At 35.3% G+C, this 23265-nt stretch overlaps 1 protein-coding gene across 1 annotated transcript in view; it reads left to right on the forward strand.

Annotated features, from left to right (window-relative positions):
* Positions 1-2297: 2297 nt before the first annotated feature.
* The window catches only part of LOC148946134 (uncharacterized), a 103445-nt gene continuing 82477 nt past the window's right edge, over positions 2298-23265 (forward strand). The window contains exon 1 of the mRNA XM_089097616.1: positions 2298-2404. Within this exon, the coding sequence (XP_088953742.1) occupies positions 2375-2404 (30 nt within the window). The 5' untranslated portion in view covers positions 2298-2374. The remainder of the gene's footprint in view (positions 2405-23265) is intronic.

Genomic DNA, 23265 nt, shown 5'->3' on the forward strand with positions numbered 1-23265 from the left:
TGTGTAATAGTCAGCCTGGTTTTGATTCTTTGTGTACAGCTTCCAGTATTTCTTTTTTCTGTTCCTAGCCATTTTTATTTCTTTTGTAATATACGGGAGGGTTTTTGGTTTCCTTTTCCATTTTGTAGAAGAGTGATTTTCAATAGCCTTCAGTAAAATTCTTTTCGTAGTTGTCCATGACTCTTCCACATCTATATTCTCAATGAAAGACCAATCACATTGATTCAGTTCCTGACGAATTAGACTGTAATCAGTGTACACGTGTTTTGTAAATTCTAGTCTTTGGGGATACAGTCTAAAACTGCAACTTATGACAATGTGGTCACTAGCTCCAAATGGTGGTAGGGGCTCGATGCTTATTATAGACTCTTGGTCTTTTGCTAGTAGTAGATCAAGTAGCGAAGGGTTCTGGCTATTTCTATATCTTGTCGGGAAGTTAACTGCCTGGTACAAAGAATGATTAAATAGGCACTCCAGGAATGGTCTTATTAAACTATTTTCAGAAAAACTGAATCCGTTGACCCATTGAATATTTGGGAGATTGAAATCACCAACAATAATTATGTTTCCTCGTAGCTTCGTTTTAATATCAATTGAAGTACTCATAGCAAGTAAAGAGGATTCAAGGCTAGGGGAACTGGGGCTTCTATACATGCAACCAATGTAAAATGGCCCACAAGGCAGGAGGACAGATATCCACACTTGTTCAATATATGGTTCATAATCTGAATTAATATCTATGCTTCCTACCTTCAGAGAGCTTTGGATGTACACGGCTATTCCTTTTCCTCCTTCTCTAGATAAGTTGGTGACCAAGGTATAGTCGGGTATCTGGATCTGGGTATCTCCAAGAGAAGTTTGGTCCATTTAGGTTTAATCTCGCAGAAAGCTTAAATGTCTGCTTTTTCCGTCAAAACGGCATATTTTATCTCATGGAGCTTTGACGTTAAACAATCTACGTTACTGAAGACAACTTTCAGACCATTGTTCATCCAATGCGTGCAACTTTTATTCGGGCTATTATCCAGATCATTATATTCCCCAGACTCTATGCTGCTGTGGTTTGAAACATCACTCATGAAAACAGTCTGCTCGGAAAGAACACAGCTTACTGATCTTGCACTGTAAAAAGATTCACTTGATTCATCAATAGTACTTATTTCAACATTAGAAGACACAGGGCTATTTACACTACTATCTATATTTCTTTGAGAATCATCTAGTTCGTGTCCATTGCAGCTGGTGCTGCGGAGGTGGGCACGTTTTATGGACAAATTCTGTTGCCTTGAATGACTAGATTTTCTTCACCATTAGCTTGTCGCGCACGAAGTACTTCATATAGCTTTGTCCTCTTTATACGTTCGGCTTTTGAAACATCATTTCTAAACTGAATTTGGCCTGTTCCTTTTCTCTCATATGACTTTTGCAGGATCACTTTCTTAATTTTTAATTCATCAACCGAAAAAATAATGGGGCTCGCCTTACGCGAATCATTTTCATTCCTGGAGTTATTGGGACTGACGAGGCGGCGAACATTTTTTACAGCTATCCGTTGTAGGCCGTATTCGTTACATAAGAAGTCACGAATGAATGTCTCATCATTGGGTTGCGGCAATACTCTGAATGCTAGAATATTTAATTTGCGTCTTTGTTTGTCTCTATCTTCAGCGATCAATTTTTTCACGTGGCTCTCGAGTTGCTGGTTCATTTCATCTTTAAGAGATTCTACTTGAGATTGGATTAGCTTTTGTAACAGATCAGGATTACAAGCAGCCCCCGGGGCTTGCTCAAGCGAAGTAATACGAGTCTCCACATCCTTGAACTTGGCATCAAAATCTTTCTTGAACTCTTCTTTAAATTCACTAAATGACTGTTTAACTGCATTCTTGATTTTAATATCTAGGTATTTCGGCTGCACTAGCGCCACTATGGGCATTACCTTTACAAACAGGACACTTCCATTCGCAGCCTAATCTCCTTGTCATTTTAGTCAGAAGATTATACTCGGGTTTGCTAATTTCAAGGCAATCGATGCAAAGCCATTGTTTACAAATGTCACAGTTCATTGCACTAGGTTCTTCATCCAGACTCTCATCACAAGCAGCGCAAATGTCTTTGCCTTTTTTTGGGCTTTCTCGGAAGCCTTTTTGGTGGCATTCTGCAACTTTCAGGCGCTGATATCAAGGTGACACCAAATAAAACGCAACTCAGGTAACAGGTAATAGAACGCAACTTGGATAACAGAATGCAACCAGGAACACGAGAATGCAGCGCCGCTAGGTAGCGTTAGTGTAAAGTCCAAACTTTAGGGGACAAAAATCCAAATAAACTTGACACAATGTAGGGATGATTGTTGCTGTCAGCTCAGTCAAAAATGGAAGATAATTATGATGAATTGATCATGGTAATTAGGCTAATGTTTGTGCTCTTTCCTATTAAGCTAGCCTAGTGTCTCTCTCTGAAGAGGCCATTCCCAAGATTCTTTATGTCACATTCACTTTCTTTTAGGTATAACTGAGTCATGTTAAGTCAAATACTAACAGCAAAATCTCACACAGCTTTCAACCTAAGAAAACATAATCACTGAAGCCTAGGCTAGTATTATAGTAGGCTTAATAGCCTAGGCTAGCCAATAGACTAGGCTAGTATATAAGTAAGACCTTAATGATGTAGGATCTAGATTTGATGCAAATATATAAAGTAAAAAAGCTCTGTAAAGTGATAAATTTCAGGTAAAGTTTGGTCAATATATACGAAGTCATATTATTGAGTTAGGACTAAAGTGAATACACCATTCGATGCCTTTTTTTATGCTGATTATATGAATATAATAAGCATTTCTATTGGAAATGAATTTCAGCCCTCCCCCTATATAGGCTATACCTAACCCAACCTAACCTAACCCTGAATTGGCATATATAAGGGGGGGGGGGCTCAAATTCATTTCCAATAGAAATGCTTATTATATTTGTAATCAGTTAAAAAAAGGCATTGAATGGTGTATTCACTTTAGTCCTAACTCAATAATATGATTTTGTACATATTGACCTAAAGTTCTACAAAATCATATTATTGAGTTAGGTATAAAGAGGCCTATTCAGGGTTAGGTTAGGTAGGCTATAGCCTATATAGGGGGGAGGGCTGAAATTCATTTCTGATAGAAATGCTTATTATATTCGTAATCAGCATAAAAAAAGGCATCAAATGGTGTATTCACTTTTGTCCTAACTCAATAATATGATTTCATAGAACTTTACCAAATTTTATTGCTGTGCAGCACTACCAATAGGCTATATATAGGCCTATCCTATATATAAAAGTGTACAACAAAAATTTAAGGGGACTGTTGAGACAAGGAAATCAAAATCCTTATAAAGAATAAGTCCTATTTGGTTGTTTTTATGGGGGGAGAGGGCTGCCACCCACTGAAATATTTTCCTGTTTTAATGACCTTTTACCATGCTTATGTTTTGGATATCGGTAAAATTCTACTTTAGTTACTTTTGGCTATCTTGGAAAGGAGTTGGGTTAGGAAAATGAAACTTTCAGGGATGGATGTACATGCTAAGGTTTGTCCCGGGAAGGTACTTTGAAGTACCTACCTCCACTCCTCCCCCCTCCCTCTATATACGTTTACAGGACTGCACCTTACTAGTTGTGTTTAACTCATATTTAATACTATAGTACTATCATAAATATAAATCACTGCTTATCTTACACAACTTCTGCTTTTAACATTGTTCATTAAAATATATTCCAAAATCCTATTTAAATCCTAAGCCATTTAATTTTCAACCCATGCTGACTTCCTTTATGGTATATGAAACCCGGTTAGTTGTGATGTCACACTTGCCTTATCAGACACCCTTACCCTTAAGGGTAGCAGGCACATGCCAAACAACTCTGTTGATAAGACCATTTAAACTGTATTATTTAGGGAAAGGATTTCACAAGAGAGATCAGTAAAAATAACCTAATCCTTTTTAGAGGACAAATTATGTCACAGGAAGATGTTTAGTAAGCATTACTAGATAGAGTGCTAAAAACATCAGAATTGACTTCAGAGGACACGTTATATCACGGGAAGTGGTTTTTAAAATCCCACTTCCCCCCAAACTCAAAATTTACAAAATTTTACTTTAGAATCTTTTAAATATTTGTATAGCACTAATATATAGAGCGCCACAAGTTTCTGAATTGACTTCAGAGGACACGTTATATCACGGGAATAGGTTTTTAAAATCACCCTTCCCCCCAAACACAAAATTTTCCAAAATTTTATTTTATAAGCTTTTTAAATATTTCTAAAGCACTAATACATAGAGTGCTAAAAACATCAGAATAGACTTCAGAGGACACGTTATATCACGGGAAGTGGTTTTTAAAATCCCCCTTCCACCCAAACTCAAAAATTTCCAAAATTATACTTTAGAAGCTTTTTAAATATTTGTAAAGCTCTAATACATAGATTTATACATACATCAGCATCCAAGTCAGATGGCAAGACATATCAAAGGTATTTGTATTTTTAAAACCCCGTCCAACCAATCGCAAAATTTTCCAATATTCTAATTTTGAATAATTTTTATATATTTATAAAGATCTAATAGATAGAGAGCTAAAATTATCAGAATCGACTTCAGAGGGCACGTTATATCACGGGAAGAGGTTATGAAAACCCCCCTTCCCCCCACACTCAAAATTCTCCAAAATTCTACTTTATAAGGTTTTTTAAATATTTCTAAAGCACTAAGACATAGAGCACTACAAGTATCGGAATAGACTTCAGAGTACAAATTATGTTATGTGAAGATGTTTTTTAAATCCCCCGTCCCCCAAACTCAAAATTTTCCAAAACTTTACGTTCAAATATTTTTTCAATAGTTCTAAAGCTCTAAGACATAGAGTGCTAAAAACATCAGAATCGACTTCAGAGGACACGTTATCTCACTGGACGTTGTTTTTAAAATCCCCCTTCCTCACAAACACAAAATTTTTCAAAATTATCATTTATAAGCTTTTTATATATTTCTAGAGGGCATCGACATAGAGCGCTACAGACATCAGAATCAACTTTAGAAGACACCTTATAACACAGGACGTGGTTTTTTAAATACCCCTTCCCCCCAAACTCAAAATTTTCTAAAATTATTCTTTAGTAGCTTTTTAAATATTTCTAAAGCGCTAAGAGATAGAGTGCTAAAAAAATCAGAATTGACTTCAGAGGACACTTTATATCACGGGAAGTGGGTTTTAATATCCCCCTTCCCCCCTAACTCAAAATTTTATAAAATTATATTTTAAAAGCTTTTTTAAATATTTATAAAGAACTAATAGATAAAGTTCTAAAAATATCAGAATTGACTTCTGAGGACAAATGATGGTACGGGAAGATGTTTTATGAATCCCCCTTCCCCCCTAACTCAAAATTTTCAAAAATTCTATTTTAGTAGCTTTTAAAATATTTATAAAGCACTAAGAGATAGAGGGCTAAAAACATCAGAATCGAAGTCAGAGGACACGTTATATCACGGGAAGAGGTTTTTAAAATCCCCCTTCCTCCCAAACTCAAAATTTTAAAAAATTATATTTTAGTAGCTTTTATAATATTTCTAAAGCTCTAAGAGATAGAGTGCTAAAAACATCAGAATCTACTTCAGAGGACACGTTATATCACGGGAAGTGGCTTTGAAAATCCCCCTTCCCCCCAAACTCAAAATTTTCCAAAATTTTACTTTATGAGCTTTTTAAATATTTCTAAAGTGCTAAGACATAGACCGCTAAAAACATCAGATTCAACTTTAGAGGACAATTTATGTTACGGGAAGTCGTTTTTTATTTCATGGGAAGATGTTTTTGAAATACCCATTACCCATTGAAATTTTGACAAAACAACATTTTACCTTAATTTTCAGTTATCAGTTTCTTTTTCTCTGGCTATAGATCTGAAAATGCAATTTCAGTTATTTGAGTAGAATCTTAAGTCATATCAATGTTTTATTTCCAAAATTTAAGAAATGTGTTTGCATATATTTAAAACCTTATAAGTTGGGATTGAGAAAAATTTTGAAGCTGAAAACAATTTTGTTGTACTTCATTTAAACAGAAGATCTATTTTGCAAGGTTCTGTTGCTATAACTCACAAATTTTTAAAGGTTACTCAAAGATTTAGAAATCCTCCTTACCATTCATCCCATCCCCCCTACATACTCTAAAATCTGGTTGATAATTTGAAATTGTAAAAGCCTGATTGTCCACGGGGGTATTGTTGGTGGGGGAGGGGGGATTTTCCGTGAGGGGGGATTTTCCGTGCGGGTCATTCCTGGGGGGCGGGGGGGTATTTTCTGCGGGGAGGTATTTTCCGGGGGGATTTTCCGGCGGGTATTCGCCAAGAACCACAAATTTGATGGTATGCGTTTTATTAAAATCTTTTACTTTTAGGGGTTGTTTCCCCTTTTACGAAACTCAGACAAATTTGTTACACAGGCAATTTATCAACCAGATTTTAGAGTATTATTCCTGTGCAACACGTTGCAACGAAATGGTCAGCTTAGATTAGTATAAGCAGGGGCACCGCGAGCAGGTTGCTGACCACCGCCCCCACCCACCCCCTCCCCCGCTATCAAATCTCCTTTCAACTAACCTTCGCACCCTCGAAAGAAAATTTCTATACAAGTTCCAACATTTTTTACATATTTTGAATTGCAGATGTAAAAAAGAAAAGCAAAATTTTTCAACATTATAGGATTAAGCTATTTGAATATGTTTTATGTGGTTACCCAACTCAAAATGTTAAGGGGTTTCCCAAAAAAATAATCAAAACGAATATAGATTATTCGGTCCTTGTGCATTATAAATAACCCACCACTATAGACTGTACGAGGAAACCAGACAAACGGGTATTTGTTAGACAAATGGATCGCAAAGCGTGATTTCTTATTGCGTTTACAATATTTAAACTGTGGTTTTTTTGGGTTTAGGGAGGGACAAAGGTACCTGGGTTAGGTTACGTATTTAATATATGCTCTGATTTACCCCCCCCCCCATCATGTGCCCATCTCTATCACAAAATTCATTCTAAAATATTATATTTTAATAATATTTTATTTTATTTAATTACAATTAACCAAACTTAACTTCTTTCATGTATAGTGGTGGATTATTTATAATGCACATGTACCGAATAATCTATAGTCCAATATTTACTTCTGCCCCCTCTCTCCCCCTCCCTATTTACACTTTAATAACGTCTCGTAGCTTCAAGAATGAAGATTGCTACACTAAACTATTTGGACAAAAACATTTGAATTGCTTTAAGAACAAATGGGGTTAGATACTGTAAATTGCCAAATTTCCTGTTACAAAGTTTTAATCATTAATTAGTAAACAATACCCATAAAAAACAAATTAGTTGGGGTTATAAAGCTCCAATATATGTTTCATGAAATGGTTCATTCTCAAGGAGAGTGAACTTTTTTTTTTTAAATAGTGCTCTGCCATATATCCTTCCATAGGTTATTCTCTTATGCCATATCTGGGTATATTTTCTTGAACGTCATGCCAGTCTCTTTCAATGTTTTGTGTGTGAGCACCTGTTGCAGGGTCAACAAAATTTATGCTGTGGTTGACGCGTAAATGCTGATAGCCCTGGCTACCCAGGCAATCGTAGGCCCTCCAACAGTCGCTGATAATTGTTGTCCCTGGCAGGATTCGGTTTTGGATAATTCCCAACAACGTGGCACTACTTCTATCCGGCCCAGAAACCATAAATGAATTTCCAGTTCCTCGCTCTATTCCACCAAATACCCATTTACCCTTGACAATCCGACCACTATTATATTTACGCTTCCCAAATTGGGCTTCATCTATCTCAACAATGACTCCTTCTCCTCCCAAAGGAGCGAAGTTTGAATGACTTATGTACATACAAACCTCTCTGCAGAACTGGCTCCAATCCACAAAGGTTTGTTTACAACAAGTAACATTGTTGATCATGAAATTCTCCCTTGGAGGCAGTATTTGAAGCCAAATCCTCAAAAAACGGAAATTTTCTAGCTCAGAAAGCTGTGAACGAGCCATCCATGTTTTGTCATAGATTGATTTTGAAAAATTACACTTTACCTGAGAATATTCACGGCCACCTCGGATAGGTATAAGCCTAGACTTCTGGCAACGGAACGATTTTCTATATTTTACGCAAATCTGGCCACAAATATCGCAATTCCTGCTTCTCAATAATATGCCATGGTTATAATACAACTCTAAGACTGCCTCAACAGTAGAAAATTGAACGATACCACCACAGAAATTTATTTCACAAAAATTGCAAGACATATCTCAATAATTGTCATTTACAGACTGAAGCTGTAACTCGTAATATCTATTGCAGCTTTAATTAATTCTTTCATTGTTAAATGGCGGGAATAGTTGAACAAAGATAACTGTGAATTGGGTTATGAATATATTGGAAAGATAAGTCAACTTAGTATGGGTTTTTCCTGCATTTGAAATAGTTACTTCTTAACAGATGTAAGTATCCTTGTTGAGTCTGATGTTTTTAGCACTCTATTATTGCTTTAGAAATATTTAAAAAGCTTCTAAAGTAGATTTTTTGAAAAGTTTGAGTTTGGGGGGACGGGGGATTTTCAAAACCTCTTCCCGTGATATAAGCGGTCCTCTGAATTTTATTATCTTTTTTTTAGCACTCTATATATTAATTCGTTAGAAATTTTTAGAAATATACTAAATTATATTTTTTGACTGTATTGATTGTTTGGGGCCATGTGCGTCACTCAAACTCTTGACGAAAAATACTAATTCATCTGAATTTATGTGAGTTTTTTTTATAACTCAATGTCTTAGAGCTTTAGAAATATTTAAAAATCTACTAAAGCATAATTTTGGAAAACTTTGAGATTGGGGGGAAGGGGGATTTTAAAAACCTCTTCCCGTGATATAACGTGTCCTCTGAAGTCGATTCTGATGTTTTTAGCACTCAATGTCTTAGTGCTTTAGAAATATTTAAAAAGCTCCTAAAGCAGAATTTTAGAAAATTTTGAGTTAGGGGGGAAGGGGGATTCCAAAAACATCTTCCCGTAACATAATTTGTCCTCTGAAGTCAATTCTGATATTTGTAGTGCTCTATGTCTTAGCGCTTTAAAACTATTGAAAAAAGATTCTAAAGTAAAATTTTGTAAATTTTTGTGTTCGGGGGGAAGGGGGATTTTAAAAACCTCTTCCCGTGATATAACGTGTCCTCTGAAGTTGATTCTCATGTTTTTAGCACTCAATGTCTTAGTGATTTATAAATATTTAAAAATCTACTAAAGAATAATTTTTGAAAATTTTGAGAGTGGGGGGAAGGGGGATTTTAAAAACAACTTCCCGTGATATAACGTGTCCTCTGAAGTCGATTCTGATGTTTTTAGCACTCTATGTCTTAGCGCTTTATAAATATTTAAAAAGCTACTAAAGTATAATTTTTATAAATTTTTATTTTGGGTGGAAGGGGGATTTTAAAAACCACTTCCCGTGATATAACATGTCCTCTGAAGTCGATTTTGAAGTTTTTAGCACTCTATGTCTTAGCGCTTTAGAAATATTGAAAAAAGATTTGAAAGTAAATTTTTGTAAAATTTTGAGTTGGGGGGAAGGGGGATTTGAAAAACCTCGTCCCATAACATAATTTTTCCTCTGAAAGTCGATTCCGATTTTTGTAGTGCTCTATGTCTTAGCACTTTAGAAATATTTCAAAAAACTTCTAAAGTAGAATTTTAGAAAATTTTGAGTTTGGGGGAAGGAGGATTTTCAAAACCTCTTCCCGTAGAGTGCTTTGAAAATCCTCCTTGAAGGAGGATTTTCAAAACCTCTTCCCGTAGCACTATGTTTTAGCGCTTTAGAAATATTTAAAAAGCTCCTAAAGTAGAATTTTGGAAAATTTTAGAGTTTGGGCCGAAGGGGGGTTTTAAAAACCTTTTCCCGTGATATAAAGTGTCCTCTGAAGTAGATTCTGATGGTTTTAGTACTCTATGTCTTAGCGCTTTAGAAATATTTAAAAAATCTTCTGAATTAGATTTTTTATAATTTTTGATTTTTGGGGGAAGGGGGCTTTTAAAACCCTCTTCCCGTGATATAACGTGTCCTCTGAAGTTGATTCTGAAATTTGTAGCGCTCTATCTATTGGTGCTTTAGAAATATTTAAAAAAAGCTCATAAAGGAAAATTTTGGTAAATTTTGAGATTGGGGGGAAGGGGGATTTTAAAAACCTCTTCCCGTGATATAACGTGTCCTCTGAAGTCGATTCTGATGTTTTTAGCTCTCTATGTCTTAGAGGTTTAGAAATATTTAAAAAGCTTATAAAGTAGAATTTTGGAAAATTTTGAGTTTGTGAGGAAGGTTGATTTTCAAAACCTCTTCCCGTGATATAACGTGTCCTCTGAAGTTGATTCTGATGATGTTAGCACTCTATATATTATTGCTTTAGAAATATTTAAAAAGCTTTTAAAATAAAATTTTGGAAAATTTTGAGTGAGGGGGGAAGGGGGATTTTAAAACCCTCTTCCCGTGATATAACGTGTCCTCTGAAGTCAATTCTGAAACTTGTAGTGCTCTATCTATTAGTTCTTTAGAAATATTTAAAAGCTTATAAAGTAAAATTTTGGAAATTTTGAGGTTGGGGGGACGGGGGATTTTAAAAACCTCTTCCCATGATATAATGTGTCCTCTGAAGTCGATTCTGATGTTTTTAGCACTCTATCTATTAATGCTTCCTAAACATCTTCCTATGACATAATTTGTCCTCTAAAAAGGATTAGGTTATTTTTACTGATCTCTCTTGTGAAATCCTTTCCCTAAATAATACAGTTTAAATGGTCTTATCAACAGAGTCGTTTGGCATGTGCCTGCTACCCTTAAGGGTAAGGGTGTCTGATAAGGCAAGTGTGACATCACAACTAACCAGGTTTCATATACCATAAAGGAAGTCAGAATGGGTTGAAAATTAAATGGCTTAGGATTTAAATAGGATTTTGGAATATATTTTAATGAACAAGGTTAAAAGCAGAAGTTGTGTAAGGTAAGCAGTGATTTATATTTATGATAGTAATATAGGATGAAATATGATTTAAAAACAACTAGTAATGTGCAGTAATTTACCATTATATAGAGGGGGGATGAGTGGAGGTAGGTACTTCAAAGTACCTTCCCGGGACAAACCTTAGCATGTACATCCATCCCTGAAAGTTTCATTTTCCTAACCCAACTCCTTTCCAAGATAGCCAAAAGTAACTAAAGTAGAATTTTACCTGGATATCTACCATACAGCTAATATAAAGTAGTATAGTTTATATATAGAGAAAAATAACTTAGCCAATCATTGTCTATAGGCCTAGGCTAGAAATTTTTTTAGGCTAGCTGACTAGGTGGCTAAGATTGATGAAAGTTTATTTATATAGCCTAGGAATAGGCCTATATAGCCTATATTATATTTTGAAGTTCATATTATTGACTTACAAATAAAGTAAACACACCACTCAATGCCTTTTTTTATGCTCTCCAAATATAGGCCTAATCATTTTTGTCACAAATGAATTTTACCCCACCCCTATATATACCAACAAATAAACTTTCAAATGGGGATAAATCCATTTATTTAGACAGTTATAAAACAGGTACAAAAGTTCAGATATTTTGGTCACATATACAGCAAGCTTGCAAAACTCAACATTGGTTTGCAATTAGAAGACACAGAAGGCTTTGCCACTTTCATTGGAAATTTGTTTTACATTACTTACTTACTTACTTAATTAGGTCCCAGCCATCCTTGTGGGACGTTTTGGGGCCACTCCTCTTGCTAGCTCATGCGTAAGGGCTTGGTACATTGCTCTATCTGGTGCAATACGTGATAACTGGGCTATCTTGACGTTGTCAAAGTGGAAGTTCTCCATCCATCGCTTTTATGGTCTGCCTCGTTGGCAGAAGCCATGGAGGGATCCTTCAAGGGCGATTTTCGGAAGGTGGCTTGGCTCCATTTGCTTGACGTGGCCGAACCAGCGCAGTTGTTGCTTCTTAATTTTACTGAGTATGGTTTCAGTGGACTGGAGCCTTTGACGTACTTCCACATTTGTGATTCAGTCAGTGTATTTGATTCTAGAAATGCATCAGAGACATCTCACCTCAAAAGCTAGAAGTTTTATTTTGTCTTTGGTTTTCAGAGTCCATGTTTCACATCCATAAATAACTATGGGGATTACTAAACTGTTGAATAGGCGCATTTTGAGTTTGTTGGATAGGTGGTTACTTTTCCAGAGGTTGGCTAGTCTTCAGAAGCTAGAGCTAGCAAGTGCAAGTTGACATTTCACGTCAGAGCCATGGCAATTATCTGAGGAGAGTAGGCTACCAAGGTACAGGAAGTGGTCAACCGTTTCAACCTGTCTCCCGCCTATGGTGATAATGGGCGGGTTGTCTAGTTCACGTCTCGTAGTTACCATGACTTTGGTCTTGCTGGCATTGATCTCCATCCCAAATGGCTTTGTGGTATTGTAGAGTTTATCAGCTTGTGCCTGAAATTCTTGTGTTGAGTTGGCTAGCTCATCAATGTCATCAGCGTAGACAAAATTCTCTATTAACACTCCTCCTGTTGTTGCACCATATTCTGACTGCATCATTGACAGAACATCATTTAGAAAGAGGTTGAAGAGATGTGGTGATAAGATGCAACCCTGAAGTACTCCTGATGAAGTTGTAAACTCTTCTGACAACCCATCAACAGTTATTGCTTGGCCTCAGAACTGGTCGTACAGACTCTTGATTATTTGAACTATCTCATAAGGGATACCGTAGTGAAGGAGGATATGTCATAGTCCTTTTGCGCCATATCAGGTCAAATGCCTGACGGAAATCAACAAATAGTTGGTAGAGTTCTTGGTTGAATTCAATGTGTCGTTCCATGAGTTGCCAAACGACAAATATCTGATTGATTGTTGATCTTCGAGGGCGGAAGCTGGCCTGATATTCTCCAATGACAAAGGCAGTTGTTGCTTGTATGCGTCGGAGTAGGATTTTGGTCAGGACACGTGACTGATGGCTTGTCAGGCTGATCGGATGGTAGTTTCGGCATTCTTTCTTTGACCCCTCTTTGTGAATGGGTACAATGGCAGCCTTGCACCACTGACGGGGTACATGGCCGGTTTCCCACACCGCAGACACAATGGCATGGTACAGATTAGTTACATCATCCGATCCAACATTAATGAGTTCAGAGGTGACTCCGTCTGGGCCAGGAGCTTTTCCTTGTTTGAGCGACTTGATTGCTGATTTGGTTTCTGACTTGAGTGGGGGTGGTGGTCTGAGTTCTTGGTCGGGTATGGGGAAGTGGGTTAGTATTTTAGGATCTGCAGCTACTGGGGGATTCAGTTTATCGATAAAGTATTCTTTCCATCTTTCAAGTTTCATCTTTGAATCGTAGATCTCATTTCCATCTTTGTCCAGGATCACTGATGTTTGTGGCTCTTTTTTCCGACTTAACTCGCGTACCATTCTGAAAACTGCTCTGCTATTTCCTTTCTTGGACAGTACTTTGCAGTCTTTGCATTTCTTCCGTAGGTGGTTACGTAGTGCCTTTCTGATCTCTTGCTCTACTCTTCTCTTGAGGAGCTTGTAAGTATCCCAACTGTGACGGTTGGATTTATTGCAAAAAAGTTGCTGGTCCTTGCATAGCGCAATGATCTCATCTGTGATCCATGGTTTTTCATTTGGAGTTTTTATTCCAAGGATGTCATTCACTGTCTCTATGATTGCTGATGAAGCCTGCTCAGTCAGGGAGTCTATCTCATTAGCAGTGGTCAGGGGAGAATGGTTTTCCAGGATCTCTCGGAATTTTTCAGATAGAGTGGAAGTGTAGGTCTGCCTTTTTGCGGGATCTTGCAGCAGATCCAGCCAGAATCTTGGGATTTTTGTTGCTTTTTGCAATTTTCTCATTCTTAGCTTGAACCTTGACATCAGGAGAGTGTGGTCAGAGTCGAAGTCTGCTCCAGGTAATGCTACTGTGTCTAATACAGAAGACTTCCAGCACTTCAATATCAGGATATAATCAATCATGTTCTTGGGTGTTTGAAAATTGTGTTCATTAAGAATAACTTGTTTTCTTGTCAGAAGTTGAGCAATTGTTCTCCTCTTGCATTGAGTTTTCTGTGGCCAAAAGTCCCATTATATCGGATCGACCGGTATTATCCATACCTACTATAGCGTTAAAGTCCCCCATGACAATCAGTACGTCTTATGGATTTGGTCAATGACGCTTTGTAGTGTGAAACAGAATTCATCGCATTCTTCCTCACTTCTGGTGGAGTCTGGGGCATAGAATTGGATGACAGAGATATTCTTGGCAGCTCCCTAAGAAGAAATTTTACATCAAGAACTTAGTCAATGAACTCTCTGAAAATAATCTAGTGAATAATCCAGAAGTTCATTATTTCATGAATGACCCAATAAGTTATTTATTTTGCTGGATATAAATATGCTAGTTTCAACTTTATTATTTTAGTATTTCTACTGAACACAGTTGCTGTATATGTGACCAAAATATCTGGACTTTTGTACCTGTCTAAATAAATGGATTTATCCCCATTTGAAAGTTTATTTGTTTGCCTTAGAACAGCAGTGTGGTCTAAGAAAACAACACCTAATTTAAAGGTGTTATGTTGAAAATACTATATATACCAATTCAGAGTATATGTTGGCACGTTAGGGGGGGGGGGGTAAAGTTTATTTATGATGCAAATGAGAGGTAAGTTTAAACTTTACCCTCCCCCCCCCCCAATGTGCAAATATATACCTTGAATTGGTATATATAGGAGTGGGGGTAAAATTCATTTGCAACAAAAATGATTATTATATTTGTAAAGAGCACAAAAAAGCATCAAGTGGTATGTTTGCTTTATTTGTAAGTCAATAATAGGCCTGTTTTTCACTCATCAATGTGCTAATATCTTACATCTTTTGTCAGAAAACGCTTAAAAGTGAAATCTTTGAACAAAGATCTTACATCTTTTGTCGTTTTTATTCAAACATCTTTCATCATTCTTCTCTGATCAGTGGTCTGAGCACAATGATGAGTAGATCATCAAAGTTCTCTCATCATTGTTCTGTATGACAGAACAGTGGCAATCTTCACACTTTTTGCTAACATCAGTGAGCTGTAAGATCTTAAAAGAAAGATGAGTTAAAAAACAATAGTCTTTGCAGAAAGATGTAAGATTTTAGTGCTAAAAAACCGGCCTAATGATGAAAGGCAAAATATTTACCCTTTAAATTTGCATACCAGTTTAGATCACATCTCTATTTAAATTTCAACCTGAATTAGCCAACTAGTCAGCTATTAATATCCAGGTACCTATTATAAACTTTAGTTTAAAATAACCAACTAGTCAGCTATCAATAAACTTTCTAATATAAAGTGAAATTAGCCAACTAGTAGGCTATTAATATGACAGGTACATATAATCTTTAGTTTAAAGTAGCAAACTAGTCAGCTATCAATACAGTTTTTAATACACATTAGAATTAGCTAACTAGTTGGCAATTAAAGTCTCAGCTATATGCACATGTTCAGGTTAGCCAAACAGTTGGCTATAAATATCTTATGTATATATAAATTTCAGTTTCAAATAGCAAGCTAGTCAGCTATCAATTAAGTTTCTAATAATCAGTAGAATTAGCCAACTAGTTAGCTATCAACAAAGTTTCTAAAGTTTCACTTGTTTAAATTAGCCAATCAGTTGGCTATTAGATCTCACCTGAGATCTGATAACCAAAGTATATTAGAAATTGTATTGATAGCTGACTAGTTGGTTACTTTAAACTAAATTTTATATATACACAAGGATATTAATAACCAACTAGTCAGCTAATCCTATAAAGTATATACAGTTCTCTTACTAGCTGACTAGTTGGCTAATTCAGGTTGAAGTGTATACATAGGTGAGATCTAATAGCCAACAGGTTGGCTAATCTAAACATGTGAAACTTTATTGATAGCTGCTTAGTTGGCTATTTTAACTTAGTTTATATATATATATATATATATATATATATATATATATATATATATATATATATATATATATATATATATATATATATATATATATATATATATATATATATATATATATATATATATATATATATATATATATATATATATATATATATATATATATATATATATATATATATATATATATATATATATATATATATATATATATATATATATATATATATATATATATATATATATATATATATATACGAGGGCAATTCAGAAACTAACCTCCAGTTGATTGAAAAAAATACACCAAGTTAAGTAAAAATATTTTAATATATACATCTTACAACTACATCTTTGCACTATTTTTCGACATAGTCTCCATAACGATTGAGGCACTTATCGTATCTCTTCACAAGCTTTGAAATTGCTTCTGCATAAAAATCACCTGCTTGTGCCTTGAGCCAGCCTGTGACCGCATCTTTGAGCTCTTCGTCGTCATCAAACCGCTGGGACCCGAGCCATTTCTTCATATGCATGAAGAGGTGATAATCGCTTGGCGCCAGCTCTGGGCTGTAAGGTGGATGGTTGAAAACGTCCCACTTGAAGGACTCAAGAAGGGCTGTTGTTCTGCGAGCAGAGTGAGGACGGGCGTTATCGTGGAAAAAAATGATACCAGAAGTCAGCATACTACGGCGTTTGCTCTGTATAGCCTGTCGTAATGTTTTTAGTGTTCCACAGTACACGTCTTGATTAATGGTCGTCCCACGTTCCATGAATTCAACCAACAACACCCCTTTGGCATCCCAAAACACCGTTGCCATCTGCTTTCTGGCGGAAAAATCTTGCCGGGCTTTTTTTGGTTTGGTAGGTAAATCTGAATGTGCCCACATCTTTGACTGTCTTTTGTCTCAGGGTTCACGTACTTAATCCAGGTTTCGTCACCGGTCACGATTCTGTTTAACAATGGTTCTCCTTCGTCCTCATAACGTGACAGAAAGTCTAATGCAGAGACCATTCTTTGAGTTTTGTGGTGGTCGGTAAGAATTTTGGGCACCCATCATGCACAGAACTTACGGTAACCCAATCTTGCTGTCACTATCTCGTACAAAAGAGTCTTAGAAATCTGTGGAAAATCAGTAGACAACTCTGCCATTGTGAAACGTCGATTTTCACGAACTTTTGCATCAACTGTCTGAACGAGTTCGTCAGTCACCAAGGATGGTCTACCACTGCTTTCTTCATCATGAACGTTTTCTCGTCCACTTTTAAATAAGCTTACCCATTCACGGATAACTCCTTCACTCATAACTTTTGGTCTGTACACGGCACAAAGCTCACAATGAATAGCTGCTGAAGAGTATCCTTTGGCTGTAAAAAACCTTATAACAGCACGCACTTCACATTTGGCGGGATTTTCTATTGCAGCACACATTTCAAACTACCACAATAACTAAACTAGCGCAGGTACGATGTTCACTCGACTACGGCTTGATGCCAACAGACCTGCTGAGCGCGTGAATGCACAGATGGCGCGTTACTCCCCCCACTACACGCACTGTGACCAATCGGAGGTTAGTTTCTGAATTGCCCTCGTATATATATATATATATATATATATATATATATATATATATATATATATATATATATATATATATATATATATATATATATATATATATATATATATATATATTACGTACAGCACTTAGTTGCTTTACCAGCAACTAAGTGCATTACTGTCATAGCCCCCTTTTTGAGGTAATTTATTACTATGCTACTGAAAAGATAAAATAATGAGTTCAATTAACCAAAACGAAGAACTTTTATCTTGCTAGTCCTTGAATCAGATGCAATATAAGCACTTCTTAAATACTTCATATATATATATATATATATATATATATATATATATATATATATATATATATATATATATATATATATATATATATATATATATATATATATATATATATATATATATATATATATATATATATATATATATATATATATATATATATATATATATTATGGGATATTAATAGCCAACTAGTTAGCTAATTCTATAAAGTAAACATATTCCTCTTATTAGCTGACTAGTTGGCTAATTCAGACTGAAGTGTAGCATATATATAGGTAGACCCCAGCACTGTGCCTGCAGATTGACTGAATGCTGCTGACAAGAAGCCCAGTCAAACACCACCAAAGTTTTATAACACCACCAGCACACTGCCGCCAGCAGAGGTGGTGGCATTTGGTTGACTTTAAATTAATTTAAAGTCAATTCTTTATTGCATCAACTGCAAAGGCGGAGCTTTTCCTTCTTGTGTAGTTTAGTATTTTGATTTTCCTGATTAGAAATTAAGCAGGGCTTGCACTATACCCAAATTTTTGGGTATTTCCCCAAAAATCTATGCATCACCCCCAAAAAAATTTGGTTCCCCGAAAATCACACAATCACGGTGCCAACCTTAGCTATTTATCACCAGTGACTTTCCCTGCCAAATATTACTTTGTATACAATAATTCTTCACTACTCTCTTGTTCGTTAATTTTTGTCTCTTTTGTTAGTTTGCATAAAAACCAGACAGATGCAATTGCAAATATTGCAATATACACAGTTCTTCATATGTTGACAAAAAAAAAACTATTGTCTTTATGAAATGAGTTTAAATCATTTTGAATGTAGTTTCCCAATCACTATTTCTTACATCCTTCATAGTCAAAAATTTAGCTTTCAAGTTGAATAGACTTATAGAACACATTCACTACCGTACAGCTTCAGGCTTTGGTTGGATTTTGAAATTGACAGCCTACAGATTGTTTCTACAGCTGAATTGTAAGTTTGCAGATTTTTTTTTTTTTGCTGTTTTTAGATAAGATTTTCTTAATGTTTAATACTCAATTGTTGAATGCCTGATAGAAAATACAATCTTCTTTCTGAAAAATTTTTACCCCCCCCCCCCCAAAAAAAAACTTTATATTGAGACAAAATTTAGCTTTAGAATAAGCTATGTACAAGGTTGGGGAATTAAAGATTGAACTGGAAGTTACCCCAAAAATATGATTCATAAATATCATTTTTAAATGATAATACCTCTTTCTTTTTTATTGAAAGCAAGGATGCCAAAAAGATAATTATTTTGTTCATTTAAAGTGGAGACAGAAGAAAATGATATCAAATTCCCTGGGAAACCATTGAAATATTTTGGTAGACCTTGGGCCCCCCATTAGGACTTGTTCATTGTCTTGGGTATTTTGCAATTTCTCAGAGGCTACTGGCCTAATTTGGCTTTTGTGTGTGCTCCCTTTTAATTCGATTCTTTGGATCTTATTGAATGCCATGGCAAATCTATGGCTCAGTTTTCCAGTAATTTGAGGTATATCTGAATAATTTTGACATTTTTGTTGTTGTCTTTGTACCCCTTTACTCGTACCCTCAATTTTTTTTTCAAGGAACACTAAGCTATTTAACATTATTTTGCATGTTTGTTTGAACCATATAGTGACGTAGTTAATTATTAAGTAAATTATTTTTCTAATGAAAGCTGAGACAGTATCCTATCAAGGTGGTATCCAGAGGGGGGTGGGGTAGGGAGGTATTACATTTAAATGATAGTATTTTGAAATTTTTTTATTGAAAGCAGGGATCCCAAAAAGTTTTTTTTAATTTAAAGCAGAGATGGCATCCTATCAAGGTGGTATCCAGGGGGGGGGGTAGTGAGCTATCATATTTAAATGATAATACCTCGATTTTGTTTTTTGAGAGCAGGGGTGCCAATAAGTTAATTATTTTTTTTTTATTTAAAGCAGGGACGGTATCCTATCAAGATGGTATCCAGAGGGGGTGGGCATAGGGAGTTATTATATTTAAGTGATAGTACCTTGACTTTTTTTTATTGAAAGCAGGGATGCCAAAAATATAAAAGGGATGTCCAAAGGGAAAGGGACATATGTGTCCAACCCATTTTTCTCTTATTGATGAAACGGGTTTACTTTGAAAACATTCATTCATAAGTACCTGGCAAATTCACACTAAAACAAATAGGTGTGACAAAAGTGATATTGACATCCTGACCTAACACTGTGCTCAAGTGACAATGATGCCCTTTGTCCAGTGCCCAAGTTACATTAAAAGGCCAGGTCATAATAAAAGCTTTCAATTTGGGAGATTCAAGGAGGAGTCTTTGACAGTCTTATGACCTCAGGGTACTAGATGTTGCAACATTCTTACATATCTACAGTGGTTTAAAAAATTTGATCACCCCACTACCAAAAATATGCACAAATATAACAAACATAACATTTGGAATATTATAACACTTTTTTGAAAGCTTTGAAGAAAGGCAAAAAGGCTAAATACCCCTAACTATGCTTGAAAGCTATTATAATGAGAAACTCTTTGGAGATTTCCATGGAAATGACCATAGCAGAAACTTTGAGCATGGGTGGGGATCAAAGAGGAGTCTTTGAGTATTTTGACCACAGGTGACTTATTGTTGTGACTTTCTTAAATTTAATAATTTTTGTTAGCATTTGGAAATCAAAGCTTAAACTCAATAACTGATGCTAACTGTCCTAACATTTTGCTTGGATTAAAAGTGACAAACTAGGATGAAAATCTCAACATCTTCCTGGAGCTATTTCAGTCTGCATATTATTTCATTTGATTACATTTAAAACGGATGAGCTTTTCATTTTATACCTAAGAAAATAGCTGGCACTTCATTTTTCTTCTTACTAAATAAACCATTAGGTGTTTTTTGTTTCATTGTAATTGAAGTGTTCTCATGTGAAGTGCTCATCATGTATTTTTCAATTTGATAAATTTACTCCTTTTAGATGCAGTTTATAATTTGACTGATATTAGGTATTTATCAGTTTATAATTTGGAATGAATCCCCGAAAGAAAAAATGAATAATATCCAAAAGAGCAGCCAAAAGCAATAAAAAGCAGCAGTTCAGCCTTAGCCTACATGACATATATTCTATAAAGAAGCCAAAAAACTTTAAAATGTGTTTTTTTTAACTGTTATTAAAAACCAGTTTTTAATACAAGAAGGCTTTTTAGGAATTCAAAAGAGCAAAAAAAAAAACAAAAAAACAATCAATATCAAAGTTGCCTATTTCAACTGTTTTAAAGGTGACAAAACAGATATAGACAAAGGGCATTATGAAAAAATTAAGCTTTTAAGTTCAACGTTATGTTCAAAGTTTTTACTGACGAATTTTGATATATGGTATTTGAAGTTTTTTTATGCAGTAATGCTTGATGAAAAAAACTACTAATTTTGATAATTATTTATGTTAATAATACATAGCTAATAGATGCTTCAGCTACTCGTATTGTGCAAGGGTTCTGAAACACCACAGCCATTTTGTTTCTACCAGATTTCTACTTCTCTTGATGAATAATGAAGAAGACCAGTTTCCAGCCAGCAACTTGGGAACGTTTGACCTCATGAATAGGCTCGAATCTGTTGTAAATTTAAGCTGTGATTTGAGAAAGACTGGTGAAAACATTAATGTTTGTGTCCAACATTCATTGCGGTGCGCTGTTTTTGGCCCTGCTGCCGCTTTTCTTCCCTCATCAGTGCGGCGCTGGGGTCTATATATAGGTGAGATCTGATAGCCAACTGGTTGGCTAATCTAAACATGTGTATATGTTGAGACTTCAATAGCAAACTAGTCAGCTAATTCTACTGTGTATTAGAAACTTTATTGATAGCTGACTAGTTGGCTATTTTAAACTAAAGCTTATATATACCAGAGATCTTAGTAGCCAACTAGTTAAGCTAATTCCACAAGTGTATTACAAAAACTTTAATGATAGCTGACTAGTTGGCTATTTTAAAATAAAGTTTATGTATACCTGGGATATTAATAGCCCACTAGTTAGCTAATTTAATAGTGTATATACAATTACAATATTAGCTTACTAGTTGGCTAATTAAGGCTGAAATGTATATATAGGTGAGATCTAATAGCCAACTGTTTGACTAATTTAAAGATTCCATATATATATATATATATACACACTGTCATTCATATTAGCCACCTAGTTGGTTAGACATTTTTTCTATATATATATAACATTTGGCTAAGGTTTTTTTCCTCTATAGATAAACTGTACTATTTCCTTTTAGCCATCTGGTGGTGTCCCCTTATGTTATAAAAGTAAAACCATGAGAACTAGATATATTCCTCAAATTATGCATAGGGAAGGTGTTCTGAGCCAAAGGTAAAAATGCAATTAGGCCTGTGCAAAAACTGCAGGAAAGGCAATAATTGAAATATTACAGAAACACCAGAAAAGGATGACTAGAAGCTGAGACTAAAGCTTGCTAAGAAAAAGGTACAGTTGCTAAAAAAAAGTCAAAGGTTTCATTCATTGCTGACAAAACTAAACTAAATGACTATTTTTAAAGTGTAATTCCTAATATTTCTGCAGGATTTTAAGCCACACCAGCAGTGTTTTCCCAAATTTAAGAAGCAGATTTTCAAGTCTTTAAAACCTTATAAATAAGGACTGAGCAAAGACACAAGGCATATGCATTTCTGAGCAAAAAAGTGAGCATTTTTTTATGCATACAGCAAAGCATCTGTTTGGGAGTAAAAACAAGCTTAGTGTTCTCCTGAATACTATCGTTTTCATTGTTGCTACCACTACTGCAACTCTGCTAGAAATCTTGCATTTTTGCCTTGTATCATCTCACAGCATCAACAAATTCCTGTTTAAAAATTGAATAACAGCATGCCTGACAAATGTCATATCAGAAGGACCACTCCCCTTTCAAATATGGTTGCAAACCATATGTTAACCAAAGTTGTAATCATCAGCATCTGAAGAAAACAGTATGAAAATCACATAAATCATACCACTTCATGCTTTGAGGCATAGAGTGGAAAGAATTTTTGCTGGTCCTGTATAACGAAACTGGAATATTTTGCAGTTTTCTACCTCCACCTACATCTAATTCCATTTTCCTGGTTAGGAAAAACTCCTCCAACAGTACAAGGCAAAAATAGACACCACAAAAAGTGTCCAGAATAGTGCCCTTATTGATGTCATTTTGAAAATTTATTGGTTGTAGATAAAAGCCTTACATTTACTGATGAAAATTGCCATTCAAATAGCAGGGGCATACCTTGTCTGATCCTTCTAACTTATGGCCCAAGAGCTACAATAACTTAGAAAATATAATTAT

Source organism: Artemia sp. Qi Xiang Cuo, chromosome 12, assembly GCF_049724085.1.
Source record: "Artemia sp. Qi Xiang Cuo chromosome 12, ASM4972408v1, whole genome shotgun sequence".
Taxonomy (NCBI): domain Eukaryota; kingdom Metazoa; phylum Arthropoda; class Branchiopoda; order Anostraca; family Artemiidae; genus Artemia; species Artemia sp. Qi Xiang Cuo.